Source organism: Leptosomus discolor, chromosome Z, assembly GCF_034619465.1.
Source record: "Leptosomus discolor isolate bLepDis1 chromosome Z, bLepDis1.hap2, whole genome shotgun sequence".
NCBI lineage: Eukaryota > Metazoa > Chordata > Aves > Leptosomiformes > Leptosomidae > Leptosomus > Leptosomus discolor.
The window spans coordinates 17,283,376-17,308,827 of record NC_141419.1 but is presented as its reverse complement, the minus strand read 5'-3'; the positions used below and the strand labels follow the sequence as shown (position 1 = coordinate 17,308,827).

Here is a 25,452-nt window from a genome sequence, read left to right as displayed (position 1 = left end):
GAATAAAAGCCCTTAAGGTGGTGTATTCTCTATTAACTCAGCATAAAAATACCCTCCTTGCTCCAACTTTGTAATTATACATTTTAGGGGGTAGCTTCCTGAATTTTAGGAGAAGGAACTCAATTATACCCATGTGGTGGTTCTGAAGCAATAAGCAACTACAGTCAATCCTGTGATGATTACAGCTGATGGATGCTAAGCACTACACTGGCAATCGCCTCAAAGTTATTTGCCACTTGCAAACTGCAAAATTGGGAGCTTCTGAAAACCAACAAATACCAGAACAGAAGTGGAGGTATCTGCTTTTTTATATATGCTTGGAGAGACTTTACTGATTTATCATTCCATATCTGCAATTGCTACCTAAACATTTCCCACTGTCTCTGTAGTTACAGGCTTTTTCCTTTGGGCCCTGAATAGAAGGAAGGGCATGCACAAAAGAGAGTTTAGTATTTGCATTCTTTTTGAATTGGGGTGCAGAGACAAAAAACAGCATTCAGTGATTTCATTATTGGATTTCATGGGCAAAACTCCTGCTTTACTCCCTGCTACAGGAGATTGTAAATGCTTTACTTGCCCTATTTGTACTGACAGCAGTGAGTAAGCCATCAAATACACCTTAGTCCAGCTTTGACTAATTAGAAGCCTCTAAAGATTTTTGTGGGTTCTTTGCAGTTTGGCAGCACAGCACAGATACTGATGCTACACACTGCTGAATCCAAACACTAAATAGGGGCATCATGTGTTTATTAGCTATAATAATAAGCTATCCTTTTTGACAGCATTTTCCCTGGGAGGATTTTAAACAGCTTTGCTGATATTGGAAAGTTAAATTCTGCAGGACCTCTGTGAAGAAGGAATTATTTCCGGCTTTACTAGGGATAAACGGATATGAAGGGCAGATTCCTAAACTCATTTGGGCATCTCAGTAAGTTTGCAAAATCCTACTGATGCTGACGCTTGTATTTAAGTAACTGAACGGTATTAAAACCTGTCTCTGGATTGTGGCATTTCTTGTAGCTGCAGAGACTGATATTTATTTATTTATTATTTGTTCTTATGGCTTTTTGTGCTCTCAAAGAAGTGGCAGCATTGAAGTAGTATACATTTAATCTCTTTAGGGAGATTATCCTTAGCAAAGACAGTGACTGTGGCTTTAGGGTTTCAGTTGCCAAATTTTAAGATACTGTAAATCACTGTCTCACATTAGCAAGGTAAGTTCCCATCCCCTCTTGTTGTGAGGAGTTTTGCACAGATCTGGAAAAATACTCCCTTTTGTAATAAATCTTTTTCTTTCAACTCATCCATTATCCAAGTCCTGTCTGTAGTAGGAAGAACAACAATACACATATCATCCGAATTAAGTACTGAGAAGATGTGTGCCTCTGTGATATTAAAGGCTGGTCAATTAGGAATAACAGCTTTGTCTCCTCAGACAGTGAACAACTTTTTTTTTTTTTCTTCTCAGTTTCAACAGGTGAATCTAAATCTGTTACTCATTTCCAGGAGATTCAAAACATGCTTCTCCTGACTCTATTGTCAGACTCAATACTCACACAGTCCTTTCTTCAGGACCATTGTGGAAAGTATTTTTTTCCCCCGGGCAAGTCCAGATGCCACTGGCTCTTCCCACATTGAGACAACCCCTTTACAATGTGACATCTGTCATTTTGTGATACCCTGCCTTATAACATTCCCACTCCTCCAGCAGGCAAGGGCCAGCTCTCCTCCCCAGACAGCATACGTGCAGACTGAGCAAATTGTCCTGTCAACGAAATCTTTTTTCCGTGTTCTTTGTGTTTGTTTTTCACGCACTGGTAACAAGACACTATGAAGGTGACTGATGGGCAGCTTTTATTTATGAGCACAGGGCAGTCCATTCCCTTTGTGGAGGGATCAACATAGCCTTCCCTTGACACGTGCAGTGCACCAGAGACAAATACAAAACCACAGCTCCAAGGTAATGGCTAGAAAAATGACAAGTTGTCAGGTGACTGGTGTAACAAAAAAGGAAACTAACTTTTGACCTTTAAGGATACTAGGCAAAACTCGGAGCAGAAAGGCACAATTTGCTGGATGATAACTGGATAAAATTGTGGCAAGACGAACGAGGCACTGTCTGATGGTGCATCCCAGGTGATGCCAAGGCCAAAGATCACCAATTCAGGCACAAGACATGGCAGGTCAAGTTTCAGCAAGTTCCTTCTAAGACTCCAGAGAAGAGCTGTCAGTGGATCCCACCACTGATGAGAGAAGAGAGGATGAAAGGACTTTGTCTTCGCTTTGTGCTAATGGTGTGGATCAGATGGGAGCTCATGGTCAACGACCAATCCCCACCATTAGCAGTGTGGACCTCTGCCTCAGGCACCAGCGGGAGGTGCATGGCACTGTGTCTTCCCCAGTGTCACCACCGTGGAAAGTAGTGGGTCTACAGTAACACGGTCAGTTTGTGCTGCCATTGTTTGTGTGTTCGCACATATTGTTATTGTAAATGTCAGGTTAGGTACTATTCATGTGAAGCATCTGTAAGTTGCTATTAGTAGCTGGGATACTGTTACATAAGAATATATAATGTTTTATTCCATGTGTTGGTCGTTATCTGACTGAACTGCCAGTCTATGTGCCAATCAGCCTTTAAGAAGTCAGAAGAAAAGAAGACTACCCCTTGGTTGAGGAGGATTGGGTTAGGGATCTTTTAGGTAAACCAGGCACCCACAAATCCATGGGCCCTTATGGGATGCTCCCATGAGTGTTGAGGGAGCTGGCGGATGCCATTGCAAAGGTGCTCTCCATCATCTTTGAAAGGCCATGGAGGACAGGAGAGGTGCCCAAGGGCTAGAGGATAGCCAACGTCACTCCAATCTTCAAGAACAGCAAGAAGGAGGACATGGGAAACTACTGGCCAGTCAGCCTCACCTCCGTTCCTGGGAAGGTGGTGGAACAGCTTATTCTGGCTGTTATCTCCAAGCACATGGAGGAAAAGAAGATTATTAGGAGTAGTCAGCATGGATTCACTAAGGGGAAATCATGGCTGACCAACCTGATAGCCCTCTGTGATAAAATGACTGTCTGGGTGGACGAGGGGAGGGCAGTGGAAGTGGTCTACCTTGACCTTAGTAAGGCCTTTGACACTGTGTCCCAGCACATCCTCTTAGGTAGGCTTAGGAAGTGTGGGTTAGATGATTGGACAGTGAGGTGGGTTGAGAACTGGCTGAAGGACAGAGCTTAGAGGGTTGTGATCAGTGGTGCTGAGTCCAGCTGGAGGCCTGTGACTAGTGGTGTTCCCCAGGGGTCAGTATTAGGGCCTGTCTTATTCAATATATTCATCAGTGACCTGGATGAAGGGACAGTGTATCCTCAGCAAATTTGCTGATGATACAAAGCTGGGAGGAGTGGCAGATACAGCAGAAGGCTGCGCTGACATTCAGTGAGATCTGGACAGGCTGGAGAACTGGGTGGAGAGGAACCTAATGAAGTTTAACAGGGGCAAGTGTGGGTCCTGCACTTGGGGAGGAATAACCCATACACTAGTAAAGGTTGGGGATCGACCTGCTTGAGAGTAGCTCTGCAGAGAGGTACCTGGGAGTCCTGGTGGAAAACGGGATGACCATGAGCCAGCCACGTGCCCTTGTGGCCAAGAAGGCCAATGGTATCCTGGGCTGCATTAAGAAGAGTGTGGCCAGCAGGTCAAGGGAGGTTCTCCTCCCCCTCTAATCTGCCCTGGTGAGGCCGCATCTGGAGTGCTGTGTCCAGTTCTGGGCCCCCCAGTTCAAGAGAGACAGGGAGCTACTGGAGAGAGTCCAGCAAAGGGCTATGAAGATGATGAGGGGGCTGAAGCATCTCTCCTACGAGGAAAGGCTGAGAGACCTGGGGCTCTTTAGCCTGGAGAAGACTGAGAGGGGATCTTATCAGTGCTTATAAATATCTAAAGGGTGGGTGTCAGGAGGATGGGGCCAGGCTCTTCTCAGTGGTGCCCAGTGACAGGACAAGGGGCAATGGGCACAAACTGGAGCACAGGAAGTTCCGCTTGAACATGAGGAAAAACTTCTTTACTTGAGGGTGGCAGAGCACTGGAACAGGCTGCCCAGGGAGGTTGTGGAGTCTCCCTCTCTGGAGATATTCAAAACCCACCTGGATGCAGTCCTGTGTGACCTGCTCTAGGCTAACCTGCTTTGGCGGGGGAGTTGGACCAGATGATCTCCAGAGGTCCCTTCCAACTCCAACCACTCTGTGATTCCACGTGATTCTGTGAAATTCTAGACCTTCAGTTGTCCTGCGACAATTGCAAATAGAAAATATATAAACCTTCCAAGTGAAATAGAAGATGTAGTTTCAACAATAGCATCTTTTAAAATGTAACTTAAAAGCTATGAAACGATCTGTATGCACAGTATCCAGACTACTGCCTGGACCAGGAGGGGCCCTTCTTTTTCACACTGTTTTGAGAAACCGTGATGTGCCAGCTCATCTCCTCCACACCCTTCCCTGATCATTACTGCCTGGTCCGAACAGCCAAAACTGCTGCTAATTGACAGGCACTTGCCTGTTCAGGCCATCCACCCTGCCTGCTGTCATAGTGGCTTAGTGCCATAGCTGTTTCGCTATCATGAGCAGAAAGTTGCAAACCTGCCAACTCACTGTATTTTGGTTCCCAAAAATGCTGCAGGAAGAAAGAATCTGCAGTCTCTCCTAAACTTGGGTGGAGCTAATGTGCTGGAGTGGAAAGTCCTAGGAGCCTGGCTCCTGCTGAATTTGCATTAATGAGAGTAACAGTAGGCTAGAGGAAAGGGGAAGTGTATTGCATGCAAATTGAAACAAATGACATTGATTATGTCCAGATATAATATGTGCAAATGTAACCCTGCTAATGCACTTCTCTCCTGCACCATGCTTTGCCCTAAGTAGGGACTTAGCAAATTTACAACAGACATTCCTTTGAGACGCTTTTAAATTAAGAGCACTCAAGCGATATTGTTAGCGACTAGCAATCAGCGTGAACAGCCACTGATACCAACAACTGCTTGTGGTGGAGAGGGTAAGATGCACTGCAGCAATTCATTCCAAGTTTGAGTTAGCTGCCTTCCCCATGAATGATCCAACAGCTGCTGGCCACAGTCAGATGCCTTGGGCAAGTGCTTTTGCTGAAGAGGTTCATACAAAACAGTGGAGTCAAGCCCTATTGACTTCTGCACTTTCAAACTCATCTGTATTTGGTTTCTCAGCTTGAGGAGTCACTGCAAATTCTTCAGCCCCAGTATGGATCATGCCTTTCTGAGACAACTTTGTTTTCAGATGCAATTTAGAATGAGCAAAGTGCTGCTAAGAGAAGTGGAAAAAGCTAGCAATGAGGTCTGCCACAAGAAATATAATTTTCTCGTGTAAAATTAAAAAAAAAAAGATGAGTAGGAAGACGAATCTCAAAACAAATCTAAAGAAAAAATAACCTTGGTGGGCAGGAGTGGCAAGTGTGTAAGAATTTGGTACAGCCTAAAGAATAAAAGACACCCATTTAAAGACTATACTGATCAATATTTCACCTACGTATACTCCCATTTTGGGGGCATTACTCTTGGACAACAGGTGCAGTGTGTCACAGACCAAATTTATCAAAAAGATGCACAAAAATACAAAGCCTTACTCTAGCTATCAGAAGGCAATTGCTGGGTCTTAGTTTCGTATATAATCCATGTGAATCCATCTATCCACTTACAAGCTGAGACTTTTTTGAAAATGAATTAATCTGCTTCTGTGTTGAACATTGTCCACAATTCAGCAAATCTGTTGAATTTTACTGTGACTGACTGCATGGAGTTCAACAATGTAGATGCTTGGCTGTACAGGAGTAAAGAATACAAACTGACATAAAGATAAGACTAGGAATAATTTCCATGCTTCTTGATGTAATGATGGGGAAGCTATGCTTTAGAGAGTGTCTGCTGCTTGGGCCTGTTTAGTTTAGTAAATTTGTCTCAGCTTTGAAATTGCAAGTTCTAAATCTGCAAGTTCTTGGCCAAGAGGAATGGATGAGGAGGAGGGGATGCTCATGGGAAATGCAGTAGAAGTAGGAAAGTTCAGGAAAAGGAAGATCTGGACTTAGCACACTTACAAGAGGTCTGTTGTTTCTGCTGGCTTTTTCTGATTGCCTAACTTCCTGTTTCTAGAGACAGTCTTGAGATCCTAAGGCTTAGACCAGTGGTCTCCAAACATTTTTTGGTCATGCAACTCTATCAATATCTTTTTGAGTATGTACCCCTATATATGTATATTTATTTATAATTTTTTAATATATATACATATTACTTAAGTTCTTCCTGCAACCCAGTGGATCATCTCACAGACCCCCAAGGGCTGTACGCTCCCCACTCTAGAAACCACTGGCTTAAAGGAGCAAATACATATTCTGGGAGAAAAACAGTACTAAATAAAACCATATTTTTTTAACTGGAAAGTGTTTAGAATTGATTTTCTGGCTTAGCTATTTCTCTAAGAATACAGAGAACACAGCCCTGGATACAGCTACTGGAGTAACATTCTTATGATCACAGGAAGCTCCTTATGTCTCATCACTTGGGAATTACTAAGAGGGTGTTTGTCTCTGCTTATAAGAGCTTTCAGTTTTAAGACAGTTGTCATAATCAATACCATTACCGTCTGGTAATTTTCATGAGATTTAATTCAAAAGATTATGTTAAAATGCAGAGTAACAAGAGGGCATTGAGTAAGTGCTTGTAAGGAACAGGCATGTCAGCTGCATTAAAAAGAAAATGCCCCATATACATGTCTTGTTAGATGATAATATAATCTTCAGATAAGCTAGATCAGAAATAGCAGTGAATACACACGGTTGTTTAAATGTGCTTTCTGGTGTTGACTTAATCACAAAAAAAAGGAAAATGGAATTGAGTTCCATTTATAAAAATAAATTGAATTTTCTTCTACAAATGCCTGATGTTAAAATATCATTTATTTCATATTGACACAATCTTAATGAAAAAGTAAAAAATGTAGTAAGACATGCAGAAATACTCCAGCAATTTATGCATTAAAATAAAGATTTTCATTTTAGCTCCAAAAAATGCTAGTGATTTAGTCAGCAGTCAGAGGTTAGCAGACAAGATGCCCAGGTGACCATTGAACAGTGTGAGTCAGAGCCCTAGGAAACTGGACCTCTCTGTTAAGGGAGAATGGCCATGCTACCACTTTCTCAGGGAATATGTAGGGTTGGTTGAATTTTGGCTGAATTCTCTGAGAAGGAGATATCGTACTTCTGGCTGTGTGTTTTGTACCAGTGAGAATACGTAACCTATGTCTTTTGGAAGACCTTGAGCTAAAAGTATATACTCTAAGCTTCAGGCATGCTGGATCTTTTGATTCCAGTACTTTATCTTGTTCTACTTGACAGTCTAGGGAACCTGATGAAAAACTGCTATTCTGATAAGAGTCGTCTTTTATTATAAATAATGGCCTACATCTTCTGCTGCCACAAGCTGGCATAACTCTGATTTAATACCAGGATGTAAATCCATCGAGATTTACTTCTATTTCCTATACATCTACTTGTATGCAAGACCTGCTTCTCTTCTGAACATGGTATCTTAGTGGACTGTTTCTAGGCTGAAGTCCTATCTTTGGTACAAGTAGCTGCCACCCATGTTAGGAAGCAGTCAGGGTTATATTAGAAATTTGGGATGTACTAAATTCCCACTCTCTCTGTTTCTTTTGCTCTTGTTGGTTTCTGTATTAGCTATCTTAGCTATCGCCCCCATGTGAGATGGTCCAAAATCACTGGTGGATCTTGTAGCTGGTGATACACATAATGGAGTGGAATCAGACAGATTTGTTGTGCAGTGTGCCAGATCGCTTTTTTTAATGCTACATTACACTCCCCGTTTGCCTCCAGAAGTGCTCTCTGATGCATGCACTGCATGCCTAACTTAGCAGCACAGTCTTGCTGATGTTTTTCTTGTGCTCTGATCTGAATGCTGCTGGGCTTAGCATCTCTTGCTTTTGAACCCTAATGTTTCCCTTCAGCTGCAGCCCATTCTCTGTCATGTGTGTTGTCTACTGCACATCGTGAATAAGGGAAGATAACTGGCAACTTGAGCAAATCCTCACTTATGTGACCCAAATTCATCACTTACCTCTGTAACAGCAAAACTTCTTTTCCCACATGGAACAACCTTGTACCACTTGTCGTGCAGAACATCCATGAAACCGTGGGACTTGTACTGGCTTATCAGTTCAGAGATGTTTGAGGTGAGCGGAGAGTTGGGGGGAAGACCAATACCATATCCTAGAAGGAAAAACAGTACAATCACCTCTCTCTTACTTGTTTGCTTTTTGCTAAAGTATTTTTACTTCAGCTATCAACTACCAGCATGGCAGATCAAGCTGGCATTCTGTTTCAGCAAGCCAGTTCAAACCTGGATGCTGGCTTACTATGGACTGAGAATGCTGTGATAAGACTTTTTGCTGTGCAAAATAAAGTAGCCCAATACAAACAAGATATGCAAATTCAAAATTATTAACGCCACAAAAGTAGTATGTAAGATTGGAGGCTCAAAAACTTGAGGTACAGATAGACGAACACATCTGTCCTGTCTCTAGAAACACAGCTGTTTGCATGCCCTTGCCATGGGTTCTTCTTTTTCCTTGTTTTAGCAATGCAAAAGGGCCTTAATGTCAAGTAAACCATTCTGTAATCCTCTTACACATTTAGATCAGTGGATGTGACTGTAGTGTCAGATGTGACATTTTCTTCCTATGTATTTTCTGATGAGGAGCTGTGTGCATGTAAACGTATACGGAAGCAGTCTGAATTGTTGTCACACAATAATTTAAAGCCCCGGGGCTATGCCTTCTGTTTGTGCAGTTCTGCTCTGGCAGTGACATGGTCCTTCAGATAGTATTAAACACAGCTTTTAGCTGCTGTGTCATCTTTTAGCACGTTAAAATGCTGGTAAAGGACAGTGTAAGTGAAAATAGATTCAGTAACTCTAAATATGGTTTTTCAATTTGCAGAATCTGTTTTTTGACTTTAGAAAAACAAATATGATTAATCCCTGGAAGACATGCAGTTGCATGCAAAGATATCCTGCCAGTTTTCTGCAGAGATTCCTTTCCAGTCCACTGTGGATTTTTGTTTTTCAGTTCCCAATTCAGAATTTTAGACTGTTTCCTTTAAAAAGAAAACAGCACAGGAAGAAAGAAAAAACCCATGTATGTACATGAGTGGTAAATTTCATCACAGTAGCTTGCTTTTCAATGACGCAGAGTGATATGGTGATATGTGTACCTACAACACAATAATCTCCTGTCCTGCTGATTTTTGTACATTGTCCTTGTATTTCCACCTGAATATATTTTCTAACATTGAAGGAATGGTTTCAGAGAAGGCATAGCTAGGGTTCATGAATACCACATTTTCAGCATATTGAAGTGTTTTGTAATTAGGTGATATGAAGTCCAGTTACGCAAAAACATTTAGTTTGGGGTTTGTTTTTTCTGTATTAAAATTTGCTTTACTTGATTCAAAGTTGTGGAAGCTGCTGGTTTACTTCAGTAGAGATGACCTTTCTGAAACGGAATATTTATCAGATTGCACATGCATGGTGAAACATGCAGCTGCACACACACAAATCCTGCTACAGCCTGAGCAGCTCTCTGCGTATCCATCCTTCCTGATAACGGAAAAAAAAGAAGAAAATGGATTGCTTTCAGGTCTCTCGTGTGAATTCAAATGGGAGACACTGTTGAAGTATAGCAAAAAGGGGCGTTCTGCAAAATGCCTAGTGCTGGTGACCTGTAGCTGAAATAATTAAAACGCTCACCTTCCTCTGGCCTTCATTTAGGATACTGCCTTCCTCAATCAGATTTGAACATTTCTGAAGGAGGTTGTTTTAATGCGTGATGGGAGCGGCCAGAGTGATTGCCCTTGGAGGCGAGGAAAGAAGGAGATTCAATCATATTCACTGGCCATCTATCACAAAAGTGATACCTGAAGTCCAATAGCTGCTAATGTGCTCACCTGTGCTGGAGGCAGCTTCAGACCAGCCTTGCTTTCAGGCTGCCTTCCGATCTGTTCTTGCTAATAATAAATACATCAGGGCTGCAGGAGGCTACATACCAGGGTACGCTCCCTTCTTTAGCTTCAATTAGCTACAGAGTCAGAGGGAATCTTAAGCTGACCTTTAAAACGGAAACAGTATTTATCTGCTTCAGATGAGAGTGAAACTGTAGAACGGAATTTTGAACACTTTTCACTGGATTTTGAACATGTATAATGAAAGTGAGCCTACAAAAAGCAAGCCTCATTTCAGGAGCTACTTTACCTCATTGTGAGCAGTGAAATGCACTGTGAAACCTACTTGTTTGGAGATGGACTGTCTGACCACTTTGAATAATTCCTATATAGAGCATGGCAACAGATGGTACAAGTGACCTGAAAGCTCAAAAACCAGAAAAAAGGGTGAAACTTTTGTTCTGCTTAATCACTGAGAATTTGACCATAATCTTCAAGGGGTCCACAGTTTCATCTGCATGCCTTCACCGAGAATACCAAATCACAATAAAGCAAATGCAACACATGAGAAATAGAGCAGTATGTTATAAAACAGATTATTACCTTCAATGGCAAAGGGTTTTCCCACAGTTAGAAGCTTGCAGTCTGCATCTATTGATACTTCATAATCTAAGAGAGCTTTATCCATGATGAAGGCATCGAGTTTCTCCGGATCATGCCTGTATTCAGCATCAAAGTCAGAAACAGAATCACTTCACAGTCTAAGACTCAGTGATGCTCACTGAATATTTATCTGTGCAGTTCTCTGGAAGACTGCTGAATGAAAACAGAGACCAGAGACTGCTATTTTAAATGCAAACCTGATTTACATTTTGAAGAAGGGAATTGTGCATGAAATGTAAGCTTTGTGCATCTAGAGCAGGAAAACAGGCATAGGACTTATTTTGCTCCCGTGAAATACTGGTGATCTGAAAGATGGAAAATACTACAATATGTGAGACTTTGACTCAACTGAAAGGTAGCACAAATCTTTGTTGGAAAAGAACAAAAACTACTAAAATACTAGGGCTATCTTGGTTTCTTTGTGATGTTAAAGTTACGGTCATTAGAGCAAAAATGCAGGTGGGTAACTCATACAAAGGTGTTTCTCCTTCTTTCTCCTTGAATATGAGGTAAATTGATTTCCTTCACCCAATCAAGCTTTTCTCTATGTTCAGTCTTCATGAACACAGAGGACTGAATTTTACTAACATAATCACTTATGAATAGCATGCTTACATAAAATGCTGATATAAAAGAACAGTTCCAGTGCCTGTTCTCATCTGATCTAGGGACTGCACCCTCCACTCTTGTCACCCTAAAGCTCCAGGTGTTCTCCTGATGTGAAGTTACATTACGTCATTGATTTCGATGGATTGATTCCAGTTTAACTCAAAGTAATTGCCATGTATCTTAATTATCATTAGGATTGGTCTGGGAAAAATATGTAAACAGGAAACAACTTCTGGTGAAAAATTCTCAGGCCATCTGTTATGCAACTTCTATGTGTAAAATGGATGAATTATTTCAGGCTTATTATCACCTCTCCTGTTTCCTGGCAGAGCATGACCCCGGACTGTTAGGCATAAATGTCTCTGAAACACAGTGATATACCATGATTCCCTAAAGCAAAAAGACTTGGTGTTTATTACATTTTACCAGTCAAATGCTTCTTTTATTAATTTTAATGATAAATGCTTTAAGGTTTCCCTCTGAGAACCTTCTCTCTTCCCAGCATGCTGAAGAGGCTGATGAACCTCATTCACAGCTTTTGCTTGGACTGCCATTTTTTTTTTCTGAATGTTTCTCACTGCATGATGAAGGGCTCCCAAGCCCAGAAACCTGTCAGGATTTATACGCTGCCCATGCTTGATGGCAGCCTAGTAGTTAAGGTGAAGCGCTGCCTCTCCTGGGAACACTCCAGCTGGTGCTATGCCAGTTTGCTCTCCAAGTATTGCTCCCTCCAGGTGATTATGTGTTTTCTCCTCTATCTGCCACAGACCCTTCAATGACTGTTTTGTGGGATAAATGACACCGAAAGTGGGAAACCCATCACCATCTCACTGCCACGCATTCCGGTCAAGGGACCAGATCTGCTGTTGCATCCAGAGTCTCACTTTAGATATGCCACTCCATCTGGGGTTGCAGGAACATTGTACCGTCGCATGTACTCATGCATCTCTGGGAAGCTTTGCCTCACATAGTCTTCTGCGCTGCTTTCTCTCACGGTTCCAAACCGAAACCCTTGGGATGGGTGGTGGAGCTGAGGAGATGAAATTACAGATTAGCAGAGTCACTTGCCTCCTTCACATCTGGTATCTTGGCCTTATGTGTGAACAGCTTTTCAGAAATTCTGAGCATTCAGAGACCTGCCTCTGATGTTTTCCTGCAGTCAGCTTTCCACATCACAGAAAAAGTTTGAAAAGACTTATCAGGTGACTCATTAGCCTGTTTGTGTACTCAGGATTTTCTTCAAATGTCAAAAACTCTTCCCTTGAGACACCCTGAACCCCCAAATCCAGGTGTTTAATTGGATGTTAGTCAATATTTCAGGAAGTGTCATGAGTAGCTCTAGGCTTGCTAGGATCCACTTCAGGGACCCAGGCAGCCAGCGAAGGACCCACAGTCTGGATTTGTTTCAGCAGAATGTCTTTTATTGACTCCTGAAGGATGAGATTTAGTCTTCTGCAGCAGGGTAGCACCACCGTTTCATTTACAGAAGCCTAGACACTATACCACAGACCACTGCTCTCTTTGCTGCCACTCTCCACAGAGAAACTAGGGACTGAAGTGTTGTGGACACCAAAAAGTCTCCCTTGGCAGTGAGACGGAGGAAGAATACCCCTCAGCATAGCCCAGGCTGTAAGCTTGATTACCAGGCTATACACATACAGACGATTTTTGTAGCTCTGTGTCCTTTCCTTTCGACAACTGACTCCACCTTTGGTATTAAAGCCCTGAGTAGCCTGGATGTTCACAAGCTTCACAGACCTCTGTTTCTCAAGTACCCTGTTTGTCTTTGGAGTTTAGTGACTCGTGGGGAAATTCTCAAATTACAGTGGAGGTGTCAGGCAGTGTTCTCTACTATGCAAAACACTTCCTTGAGATGGCTGAGTGTTGCCAAGCCCACACTAATTGTAAAGCCTTCAGCAATGTACCAGCCTCTAAACGGTCAAACTTTCAGAACACAGGAAGCCAAATAAAGCTAAGGCTCAAGTAGTTATGTTCTGTCTGCTTCCCATGAAGCTCATCGTCTTCACAAAGATGATCTCACCATAGCCATGCTCTGCTTTGCAAAGACCAAGCAAAGAGGTGTTCTGCCGGTCCATCTGTCTCTCTGCATTACCATCTACGCCAAACAGAGTGTAGGGCAACACAAAGCCATACAAAAGACCTTTCCCACTCCTCTTCAGTGACCTCATGGATAAGAGTATTCCCAGCTTTTTTAAGAGTAACAGAGGTAGGATGTAAATGCACAGTCATCTAGATCAGTCTGAAAAGGAACAGAAAAAGGTCTTTTGGATGGTATTTTGATGTCCTGGAAGCTACAAATATACTTTATTTCTGGTAATTTTTATTTGGAAAGTGGGCAGGTTCTTTCCACATTGTGCTCTGCTGATCTGGTCCCTGTGTTGCAAACCAGACCTGCAGGTAAGCGCAAAGCTGTGGGCACAGAGGGTGTCTTGGCATGTTTTTCAAGGTGTTCTGGTCTGGATGACCATGGGACACGCAATGTAGGGTGTGCTTCCATCTGGAGCTGGCCATAGTGCATGCTGTGCCACAACTGTGGGCACAGAGGGAAACGTTCCTGCCTGGGAGAGTGGAAGAAGCATTCAAGTGCCAGAGACATAAATAACAGAGTTGTGCTGTGACAATACATCATGGAGACTTCCAGCACAATGCTGCCAACCTAAATCTAGGTCTAGTATCAAGACAGTGAAGATGATCTGCTTAAAGAGTGAGCTTGGAGTGGGCTCCATGCACTCTCTGTCCCAAGAAGCTCCTCACCACGGTCAGTACTATTTTTTTAGGTTTTATTTCTTGGCAATTTCAGTGAAGAGACCAAAAAACCCACTGAGTCTCAACACTGAACCATACTGCCACCTTCCAAGTCAACTCAGGTGTTTGTTGTGGTATTTGCAGCCCACCTAGTGATACCAATTGCAGTGCAACATCTGATTTGTACACAAAGACTGCTGATGCCTGACTTCACTGGAAAGTATCCCTCACTCAGACTGTCACCAGTGACTACATCTAGGTAATTATTTAAAACTTCATGAGAAAAGCTAGTACAAAACAGAGAGTAAACTACACCTCCACGAGATTTTCTGTTCCAAATACTTTATTCAGGACTGTTCGTGCTTTGCTTTGTGTTGGGCATATTGTTAAGTTTCACCAAAAACGATGACAAAATTGGAATATGTATTAGATGAAAAGTCCATCTGGCTTAATATCCTGTCTCTAGCAACACCATATGTCTGGTGGGAAGTCTTGGAAAGTCTATGTAAGGAAGTTACGTAGTGATCCTTTGCACCCTATGCTCTACCTGCTTCTGGTAATCTATGCTTTTTCTTAAGCATAATTACGTGTCTGCAACTTTGTATTTGATGATTCTTGACTCCTTTTATGGAGGATAAACATTAATAGTGTTTTAATCCTCTATGTCTTTTGGGACTTCTGTTTTCTTCTTATTGCTGCTTATCTACATGAGGAAAAGGTTTGCTTGTAGCTATATGAAGACTGAATTAACAACACAAAATTATGCCAAAACCAGATAATGGACTACCTGCCCTACCGTCACTGCTAATCTGCTAAAACTGCTAAGGGTTACTTGCTCAACAGAAGACAGGAACTTCAGGATGGAAACAAGACTTATCAGTTGTCACTGCTGCTTTCTTACTTTCTGTAGTCCTCTCCAGGGAAGATTCTGTGAAAAGATGGAAACCATAAATATCTGTGTTCCGTCAGGATATGTAAATGTCGTAGTCTTCCTGTGAGTCTTGCCTTACTAGTTGTCTCTTTTTCTACTGATCTCTTCTGTTTCTCATGCTCTGTTTCTTTTGTGTTTCTTATATACTAAGAGTCCTATATTGAAATAGTCTTTCTGTTTTATTTAAATTAACAACAGAATCCTAATGCCTAGGGCTTCAGAGAAATCATGAACTCTGAAAAATCAGCAGTTGAAAAATCAAGAATGGATTTTTTTTTTTTTTTTAACTGGTGATTTGGGGGAGATAATTACTTGCTTTTTATCAGTAACAGCAAACATGAAAGCTGTCTTACTAAGAAGAAATAGCTGTCCAGATTATAGGCATTTCTAGTACATGCAGACTACACTTCTGTGTATACTCTACTGTGTTTTTTCATTCAAAGCTCAGTCAGTGTGAAAGGTGAATAACCATCCCAAAGCAGGTAATAGGCACTAGGAACTGTTGACACTTTTTGTACCTGTAGAGTATCAGGAGATCTGCTGGTGATTCAAGCATGATTAAAAATAAATGAATGCAATAGCTGCATATCCATCTCCAGACATGAGTCTCCTTGGCACACAGCTTAGCTAACCTTACAAGGTCTCTCAAAAAGCAGACCTCTATGGCTGTAAGAAATTGAAAGAACAGGGTTTGTTTTGACCTAGAGAGAAGCTTTCAGGGAAGTCCCAGCTTGACAATTCATTGAACAAGATGTAAAGACAGTTATGTGTACAGACAATATATCCCTCTTTATCGGCCTCTTTAACTGCCAGACCTCCCTTTTGATGACCTGGGAACAAGGAAATCACTGTTTTTTAGAAAAGTCATTACTCCTAAATATAATTGCTCCTCAGCCACTAGGCTAACCCTGTAGTCCCAGGCAGCTAACAATATCATTTTTGCAGCTCAAATACTGGAGATTGGGGATTTAATATTAGTTAACTGAGTGTTGTATCTGAAGCACTGGTGTATACCATGAGTGGCTATACTACTTAGGCACATCCCAAATTGTTAGAACCATCTCCCCAGTTTACTGTGAGATAGCTATTTCACAGGAAGTTGTGAGTCCCATTTGGTGACCTCCCATTTGGATCTGGGTTAGTATGTTGGCCAAACTCAAGAGGTGGTCATGACAGCCCTCGCAGCAGATGGATGTAGTCCCAGAGGGGGCTGAACATTTGTCATCTTGAATCAGTACTCTTGACTTCACAGGTTCAGGTCTGTGGAATGCCAAGACCAGAGGATCTTGCTGCATAGGTCACGGAGAAATGGTTCAGGAAGATGACCCACCTTCTATGAAGACAGAGCTCTTGGGAGGGAGGACTAGGAAATGCTGCTGGAAGTGCATGATGAAGGTGCATGAGAAAGGCTAAAGTGCTCTGGAAGTGAGTATGCTTTCTAGAATTGGAATGCCAATTCTGTCCCTGTGACCTCTAAGGACAGTATCTACTGTGGGATGCATGGGCTGTGATAGTATTTCCAAGAACAAGTCTCACTGTTCAAGAAAACATAGCAAAGGTAAGAAAACAAACAAGGGGTAATGTTTTCTTACACTGGGTAAGAAAACAAGGGCTAATGCGAATGCTTCCAAGTGCTCAGGAGGTGAAATGGTTGTTGGGACGCTTGAGCACTGAGACAGGGAGGTCACGTAGTGTTTTAGGAAACTCAAGAGCTCTACAGAACATCCAGCTTCTCTGACAGCACCAGGAGAAGCTTTTGGACTTCTCAGAATCTTCTGTACCATGTATAGCATTGCACTACTAGACAAATGACGTTTGTGCTGCTTACTGCCCAAAGCAAATACTGTAGCTACCCGTTCCCTTGGCTTGGCACCTTACTTCTAGGTCTTCTTGGTTTCTGTTTTCTGTTGTCAAAACATCTGCTGAGTGGGAGGGGGAGAACTTATTTTATTTGGGAAGATGTTGAGAAGAATTGGGCATCTGCATACATCTATGGCTTGGGTGCCAATCATGCATGAAAATACCAATGCGATAAAACCAAAGGAGCAGAAACAGGAAAATACAATCCAGAATGCCAAGGATTTCGTATTACTTGCACATTCCAGTTTATTAATACGGTGCAATTGCATTCAGTGCCACCAGCTAGGCTGAGAACACCTAGACTCAGACTTGAAAAAACCCAGGCATAGAAATAATCCTATGCAAGCTAGGATTTAAAAGGAAAATGCATGAGATACTGCCAGCTGTTAACCTTGACATACTCCAATGTTGGGTTTATGGGTTTTGAGGTCTTTCTAGCACGTTTCGGCATCTGTATGACCTTTCAGTGCTGCAAAGCTAGGAGATTTGATCAAAGACTTTTCCCCGCTTGGTGCCCTGGTTGTTATGTCTATTGTTTTGACATTTGCATCACACTTGGTTGTTGTGTATTTTTGCAGCGCATAAGAACCCCATATACTCAGAATATAAATACAGTGAAAGATGGCCTCAGCTCCAAAAAAGCAGGCAATACAATATTGCCTTCTGATCCCATGGAGTTTGAGCTTGCTGGGAGCTGTGAAGAGACAAGGAAGGTCTAAACGGAGCAACTGTTGGGAAGTGAAATTATGGCTATTTTCTATAAGTAATGAAGTGACTGAAATCTAGGAAATGCTTTCCCAGTACTTGATTTATGGGGTGCACTTACTGCCTCACTGAATCTGATTCAGAATGATGCTGTGCATCTTGATAGCTGGCTGGAGGAAAAATGCTTCAGGAACTCTATTTCTAATCGGCATCTCAAATCATTAAAATTATTTCATCATTCATTCAGTTAGCCTCTTCTTTCCAAAATTCAACTCCATGAATTATTCTTTGAGGAAAATGAGAAAAGGGCCATGCAGCATACTGTGTAGTGCAGTGCCAGTGACTGCACCCTGCAGTGACAGATGCAGAGCTAACATGGATTCAGCTTTTACCACCATCTACAATACTGCTTTTTAATTATAATAGAGTACAGAAAGAGGGAACATGGCTGGAAACATTTTCCTAACTTTTACAACAGCTTCTGAGGAAAAAATATTATAAAAAGGTTTTGGTATCTCTGCCCCATGACAGTGCTGGTTACTTGGTACAAGTGTTATGTTTAACGGCCACCTCGTACATCAGCAGAATGGCTTTAGTGCCAGCATGATCCCTGCCAGGGAACTGCTGCAGAATCTTGAAAAACTCTTCAGTTTGAGTTGCTAATCACTGGAGAGGGGTACCATTAAGTGGTCTGCTCTGCTGTGAAGAACTGACATACTTTTAGAGATCTGCTGTTGTGCAATCAGTCTTCTGTCTTTGGCATAAGAAGCACAGCATTTCACCTTGCCTTACAAAACCAATACATTTAGGTGGTCATCTAGCTGCTAATAGATTTCTCATGACCCACTGATAAAAGAAATGCAATTCATAGTGCTAAGCAAAGTTTCAGGGGAAAAAGAACAAACCAAGCAAAAAAAACCCACCAAAAACCAATGTAGAACTCTGTTCATGGGCTTTTCCCTACTTATCTGCAAGAGTTTTTGAAAACTAACTAGTGAATATTTATGGGGTGCAGAGGGAGATGAAAGCAAATAAAATTATTCACAGTGAAGCACATGAATTTCAAATTTTAGCAGAAGAAAATTCACAGCTGAACTTCTGTAAGTGGTGATGTTGTTCAGAAACTGTCCCATGTGTTAAAGCTTGGGAAGTGAAGATGTTCCCAAGGCCTCCAGAAGATGGTGCATGCAGAATACATTTGAAAGCTCACTTTCCCTCCTCTGCTGCAAAAAGCCTGAGTGGAGCCGATTCTTGGTTTGCCAGGATAATGTCAGATTTTGTTAAAATCCTGTCACTTTGAATCCAACTCAGTTAGGTCATTAGTTGGCATAAATCTTTACAGCTGCATTGAGGTCAATAAGCAGTTTCAATCTAGAAACAAACGCACAGTCTGGTACTGACAGTTTATTCCCCTGCACTGCAACAAGAGCATACATGAAAAAGAAATGTGACTTAAGTCTGTGTTTAAAAATACAAAGCCTCTGTATTGACGCTCCATGTGTGAGTGCTAATAATTAATTATAAGATCTGCTCTGCTCCCCTGTGTGCTGCAGAAGCTGCACAGCTAAGGGATGTGACTGGGGACTCTGTTGTAGGTAGGTTAATTTCTGAAGACTGCCCAGCTGATTGAGTTGCTGGGCAGTGTTTTAGTCCAAAAAGCTCGATAAGAACCGAATTCTTGTCTGTTTATCACTGTTTCTTAATAGCACTTAAAGAGTTTTCTGTACAGAAGGATCTTTCAGCTGGGATTTATTCCGGGAGAGCTGAGAACTGTAAGACAGTATGTAAAAAATATTGTAGGAAAACTGGATAGACCAAGGAAGAAAAAGGGATGTACTTCCCAACAGGCACTGTTTCCAGTTGTACTTCAGCAGCACAAAGTAGCCGTAAAAATGCTCCAGACTGAGTCACTCCATCGACCATGTTCTTCTGCTTCCTACCTGTAAAATAGGAGTAATGCTGCTCTAAGGAAGGTGAAGTTCATTTCAAATCAGAAGCAAGGGAAGGAGAGCTGTTTGGCTGAACACATGCTCAAACTACGAAAGAGACATGCGAGACATCTGGTTAAATAATCCCTCTTGTCCTTCCATCCCGAGTCTCAGGTCTGCAGATGAAAAGCTGTCACGCCTTTAAAACAATCACCTCTCAAATCCTTTTTCTTACAAATTTCTCCTGCTCCAGCTGTTGCTGGTTGATTAGGGCAACACTGTCAGTCCTTCTGCCCCCTGGCCATACGGCAATTGTCCCCCAGGTACCAGGGCCGAACAGAATCCTCTGCGGTGACACTCTCTAAACTCGTCAGGCAAGGCTAGCACTCTGTGGGTTCCAGGAAAAGAACAAACAACAGTTTCGTGTTGCAAACGGTTCACAGTTACTGGGACAAAGAGGCTTCCAATTGCAGATTGTGGAACTGCCTACCAGCAGTCTTAATTTCTTAAATATGTTATTTGCTATTGGCTTTTGGTTCAAAAGCATCAAATGAAGCTAAGTCAGAAGGATTACTGACAGATCCAACATTGGAACTAAATGTTATTTTTTTCCTTCTTGGAATCAGTTTGGAACAGTGAGGCATGTGTTAAGCACAAAGTGTGAAAGAAAAATGATGGACTCATTTGGATGCCTTGACCTCTTGCACAGTGAAACACAGACAACAGTATTTGACTTTGCCCGGTGTTCACTAAAATCTTATTGCACTCAATGAAAACTACTTTTTTCCTAGAGGGCTTGACCCCTTGGCATCCCTGAAATCCAGGGGATCAGTATGGGAGCTAACTGAGGACTTCCATCACTAGGAAGGTGAGCCAGGCTAGTATCCAAGTCTCTGTTTATAGATTACAATGGCTGTAACTTTTGTGAACAATAATAAATACCCTCAATGCTGCTAAGTCAGCTGTATGATGACCTTCTATCTGCCAAGCGGTATATCAATGTTACACACCTTCACTGTTCCCTGCTCCTCTTTGCCAGTTACTTCTCGGTAGCATCTCCTATTTCTCTTCTTGCATCATTTCTTGCAAGGGTCTGAGCCATCTATGATGCAATTGCTATTTCTGGTGGTGGGCTTGCTTTCCTTTTCTTTAAAATGACATGACATATAGGTATACTGCAGCTTGAGAGTAAGAAACTGATGTGAATACAGCTGAGAAAATGCTAAAACACATTACTTCCTTCTGGTGTTTCCATGACCTCTACCACGTGCAATAAAGACAGCATGACTTCCTCCCTTCCACCTCTACCCCTACATTCTTTGGATCAAAGAATTAGCATGGTGAGGTAAAGAGTGGCCAAGACAGTAGGTGACAGTACAAGGCATCCTATGTAGGTGAAGACCTGGAGCAGTAGTGGTTAATACGCAAAGATACCAAAAAGATAATTGTTGTCAAGAAGGCACAGAAAACCAGGTCTCAATGGGAAAGGAAACTTGATTTGGAGAACACTGCAGTGCATTGTCTGGTAAACTGGATATCAGAACAATAAAAATCTGAACAAGACACATTCTGAACCTCCAAAGCTGTAACTTTAAGAAAGCTCTAATGAGGTGATGGAGAAGCTAAACAAGTCAAGTGTTCACCACCATAAATTGGATGGGGAAGCTAAAGAAGCCAAGATTTCACCTCCATAAACTGCAGGCATCTTTCATTCCCGTCTGAGATTGCTCTGCAATGCCTTTATTCTAACTGGAGTTTGATTCTTGATTTCTCCTTTGTCTGACATTTTTTATTTTGGTCTCTGTGACACTTTAAGTCCTCTTGAGTTCAAATTCTTCACTGACTCATTAATAACTCAGAAGAGCACCATGTATTAATTATCAGGCCATGATGCTGTGAGTTGTGACCTTCCTGTGTCCAATGACTTCCTGCACAGAAACATGCTCTATAAATTTTGCAGCCAACTTCTTTTAGTTGTAAAAAGAAAAGAAAAGAATCCTGCAGTCCTGTACAGATACTAAACTCCACGGGAGCAATAAGATTTCTGTTAACTGCACTGAGTTTGTTGCCTGGTTTTTTTTCTATACAATTTAACGCATTTAATGCATAGTTAAATACATGTTATTTCATTAGATATTTAATATATAGCGGTGCAAGTGCCACTTCTTCTTGAAATGATTGCTCTTAGGTTGCTGCAGTGAAAGACCATGGCAGTCTTCAACAGCATTTTCTTCAGTGTAATTCTTACTAGACTTCCTTTTTTTCAGGAAGAAAATTTATCAATAAACACAGAACAGTTATGGCCTCACTCTAAAGCTTGCTGAAATTGAGGAAAAAATATCATTAAATACAGGGGTATTTGAATCATGCCTCTAATGATGAAAAAGGCCAAGAAGCTGCCGGGACCTTTCCTTTGCTATGGTTTGGGATTGCTAAAGCTCATCTGCAGTTGCTTCCTAGTTGGTATTCCTGGACTGTTTTAACACACGTAGCACGGAGTTTTTAACTGCTATAATAATGGCCATAAGGCCTCTAAAAATCAGACATAAGAGATTGCATCCTCACGTTTTGTATTTTAAAACTAAAACCAAAAATCTGGGTAATTGTACATATCGAATTGCTGAGCAACAAAATCTCAGAAAGACCTTGTCTGGATTACTGAAAGTGATTAGTTTTGTAATAAAAAGATGAACAGCTCATCAGAGCAAGTGGTCAGACAATGGATTAGAAGAGAAGCAGGGATTTCTGAGGACTAATCCTGAAGCATACCAAGGCTGTTGAAACGACTTGCTCGATGGGGCTTGTCAAAGTGATTGTAGGTGTCTGCAGCACCTACCTCTCCCAACTAACGGTGAAAACATATTTGAGTAAATCACATGTAATGTCTCCACTGCAGACATGTAAAGTTAGGTGAGATAACACAATGAAATTGCTGCTGGTGGGATTCACAGGTGTAGCCCTTCTTGTTAAATGAATGTCAATAGGTTCAGTATTTTCTATCAAAATACAATGTGGAAAGGAACTTTGCCATTGTCAAAGGGTGTTTTGAAGGTAAATTGATCCAGAGAAGTCAAAATATAACGACAGTAAATTAACAGGCAAGCTACTCAAGTGTATCCTAAAGACGGCAAAGAACAGCTGACAGCTGCTGCAGCAGTGACAATGCTCACGAAGCACCTGAAAAGCTCTATATTGTTGAAAGAATTGACACTTTTAGCAGAAAGAAAGGCCAGGCATTGCATCACCTTATGGAAAATCTGTCCAGCTCTTCAGCTTCTGCTGTTGTATGCTTTTTGGTTGGCATGTTTGAAATGTTTCTTCTGTCCTCTGTCCTTCCAAATTATTTTGGCTCAGATAATCTGAACTACTCAATACGCTCCTGACTTTATGGTGTATCTCCAACATGTGCTTTTTCATTAGAAGCCTGAAAGCAAAGTCCCTGCTTCAAGTCCCCTTGCCACTAAAAACACCCACTCCCTGGGGAGATCCTGTAACACAAGACCCTATTTTGAATTTAATAATGAAGAGTTTTACTGGATCCAGGCCTTTGTTGCAGGTTCGCTAGGCAAAGGAAAGCACTGACACTATGTACTCACAGATAATTCTTTTCCTTGCGGCACTGAGACCTACATTACTCACATGCAGATAGCACCACTTTATGGAAGCCATACTGGAAACTGAAACATAAAATATCTGGACTTGTCACAAGACTGGCTAAAAGAGACATAAAGATACATGCTTCTGAAGCAGAATGGTAGCAAATTCTCTTTTTTGTGTCCAGAGCCCCTTGCTTATCAATGCACCCCTTCTTTGCTCAGCTCAGTGCCTGCAAGGCTGCGTACTCAGCTTGCTGATGTAGATCTGTAATGCAATCACCTCCTGTCAATCAGGAAATAGACAACAGTGGCCAGCTGTCCTAGACTTATCTGTCCCTATCTGCGCACTTAGCTGCTCCAGCTCTGTTTTAAGGAGTTACCTATTGCAACCTTGTCTTGCCACTGTGAAAATGCACACTGGCCCCAGTGACGGATAAAAACTTTGTGTGGTGGCTTTTCTAACTGCAACCAAGTATAATGACAACACCAAGTGGCTAAGCTATACAACAAACAAGGTGATAAGCAGGTCTGGGAGATAAGGTCAGGAATAAAGCCAGATGTCTCCAGGTAGGTAGGACAAGCACCAGACCAGCCCAAAGGCAGGCTGCTAGTCTGCATGCCTATAGGCTTACTGACCTTGTAAAGAAGTCAGCTCATACAACAGTGTACCTGGTCTACCAGGCACTCTGACAAAGCATGTTTCCTTTGTTGAGCTGGAATGAGCAACTGCTAAAACACTGTACTGCTTGGTCAATGAAACATCCCTGTTGTAACACGAATTTCTGTAGAAAGGCAGATGCTATTTATTCAGGCATTTATTCTAACTTTGTCTTTTTTTTAAGCAGAAGACAGAGCACAGATATTCGTGCCAATATTGACTTTAGATACCAGGTTTCTAATCCTGAAAAATGCGTTTTAATTTTTCCCAACCTGCCTTCCTTCCTGACTGTTCGCAGTCTCTGATGGGATTTGCTGTTTGTGGCTGCCAGCCTGAAGAAATTACATGTCTTACATCACCTCAGGAAGGTTGCTCCTCTATTTTGGGTTTGTTTTTTCAATACATTTCAAAAGCACAGTACAAGGGCACATGTAACCTGAAAGCAGCAGGAGAATGTTTAGAAGTATATTCAAATTAAAAAGATTATTTCTGCACCCTGATGCCTTCTGTTTGAAATAAGTCACCATCACTGAAAAGAAAGAGGTTAGCAGATCTGGAACCACCCCCTAAAATCGTTAAATCACATAAAAGATGCTTTAATTAACTAATTAAAAAGTGATTCATGTACCTCTGCAACTGTTGTGCCCCAAACATTTAACAAACCTAAGCTTTAAGTCTTACAGAGAACTTTGAATGGGCCCAGCTCAGGCATTGTGTGAGAAAAGGTTAAACCAGTACATTTTCTATTATAAATGCTCTTACAGACTAAGACTTTGGAGGCAAATGCATGAATGAAATACATGAAACTATTTTGTAGTTCATGTAATGGCAGGAAATCCTCTTCCATAAAATCTACCCTGTCTTATTCCCACACTGGAAACTGCTAACTACTCAGAAGCTTAGATCTAGTCCATGAAGCAGAGAAGTGCCTGTCTAGGAAAGGCCAGTAATGCCACTGATTTAATGGGACCACTAAGGCCATTCACCATGAGTCATCAGTGTTTCTGTGCAGGACTAAGACCTGTGTTTGCAGCACCTGATATGCTTCAATACTTTGCGCTCAATTTTGTAACTCAACACCCAAGCTTTACAGTGCAGCTTTAGAATAATTTAATTTTCTTGCAATTGCAGAAATTTCCCCATACCTGTCTTAGGAACTTCATGTGTGGTCACAATAATGATGCAGAAAAATAGGATGTAGTCTGATGCAATTTGATTTGATGGATTAGGTGACGCCCATGTAAAGAGTAGAGGACTAACCTCATTTTCAAGACAATATTATGGCTCACACAACAATGACTGTAACAGAGATATACCCGGAGCTGGAGAAATTCAGCCAAAAGCTCTTATTTACTTATTCAGAATGCTTTGAATAGAACAAATACATGATTCCTGGACTTATGCAGCTTAAATTGATGAAGTTATTGATGTAGCATTTATGGTACTTTTCTGGGAGGGGAAGGGCAGATTATTAGTAGCAATTTGCTTTAAGCCATCTATCAATTTTAGAGTGCCTCAGGCCAACCTTAAAAAGTATTGTTCTTCATTTAAAATACTTTTGGTAGAAATAGTATAGATATCGTTGGAAGAAGTGAGTCAGAAGTTGTACTCACCAAGTCAAAACTATGGTCATTAGTCTGAATGCAAGGTTTTACTAACATAACAGAGGGAGCTTGGCCTTTGCTGTCTGGAGGGACGTATGTAACCTTCATTTA

At 41.6% G+C, this 25,452-nt stretch overlaps 1 protein-coding gene across 1 annotated transcript in view; it reads right to left on the bottom strand.

Moving 5' to 3' along the window:
* GRIN3A (glutamate ionotropic receptor NMDA type subunit 3A) overlaps nt 1–25,452 on the bottom strand; it is a 70,473-nt gene that overhangs the window by 7,256 nt on the left and 37,765 nt on the right. Inside the window, exons 4-6 of the mRNA XM_009949482.2 lie at nt 12,178–12,323; nt 10,625–10,740; nt 8,142–8,293 (exon numbers count right to left, since the gene is read on the bottom strand). Of these exons, the coding sequence (XP_009947784.2) occupies nt 8,142–8,293; nt 10,625–10,740; nt 12,178–12,323 (414 nt within the window). The remainder of the gene's footprint in view (nt 1–8,141; nt 8,294–10,624; nt 10,741–12,177; nt 12,324–25,452) is intronic.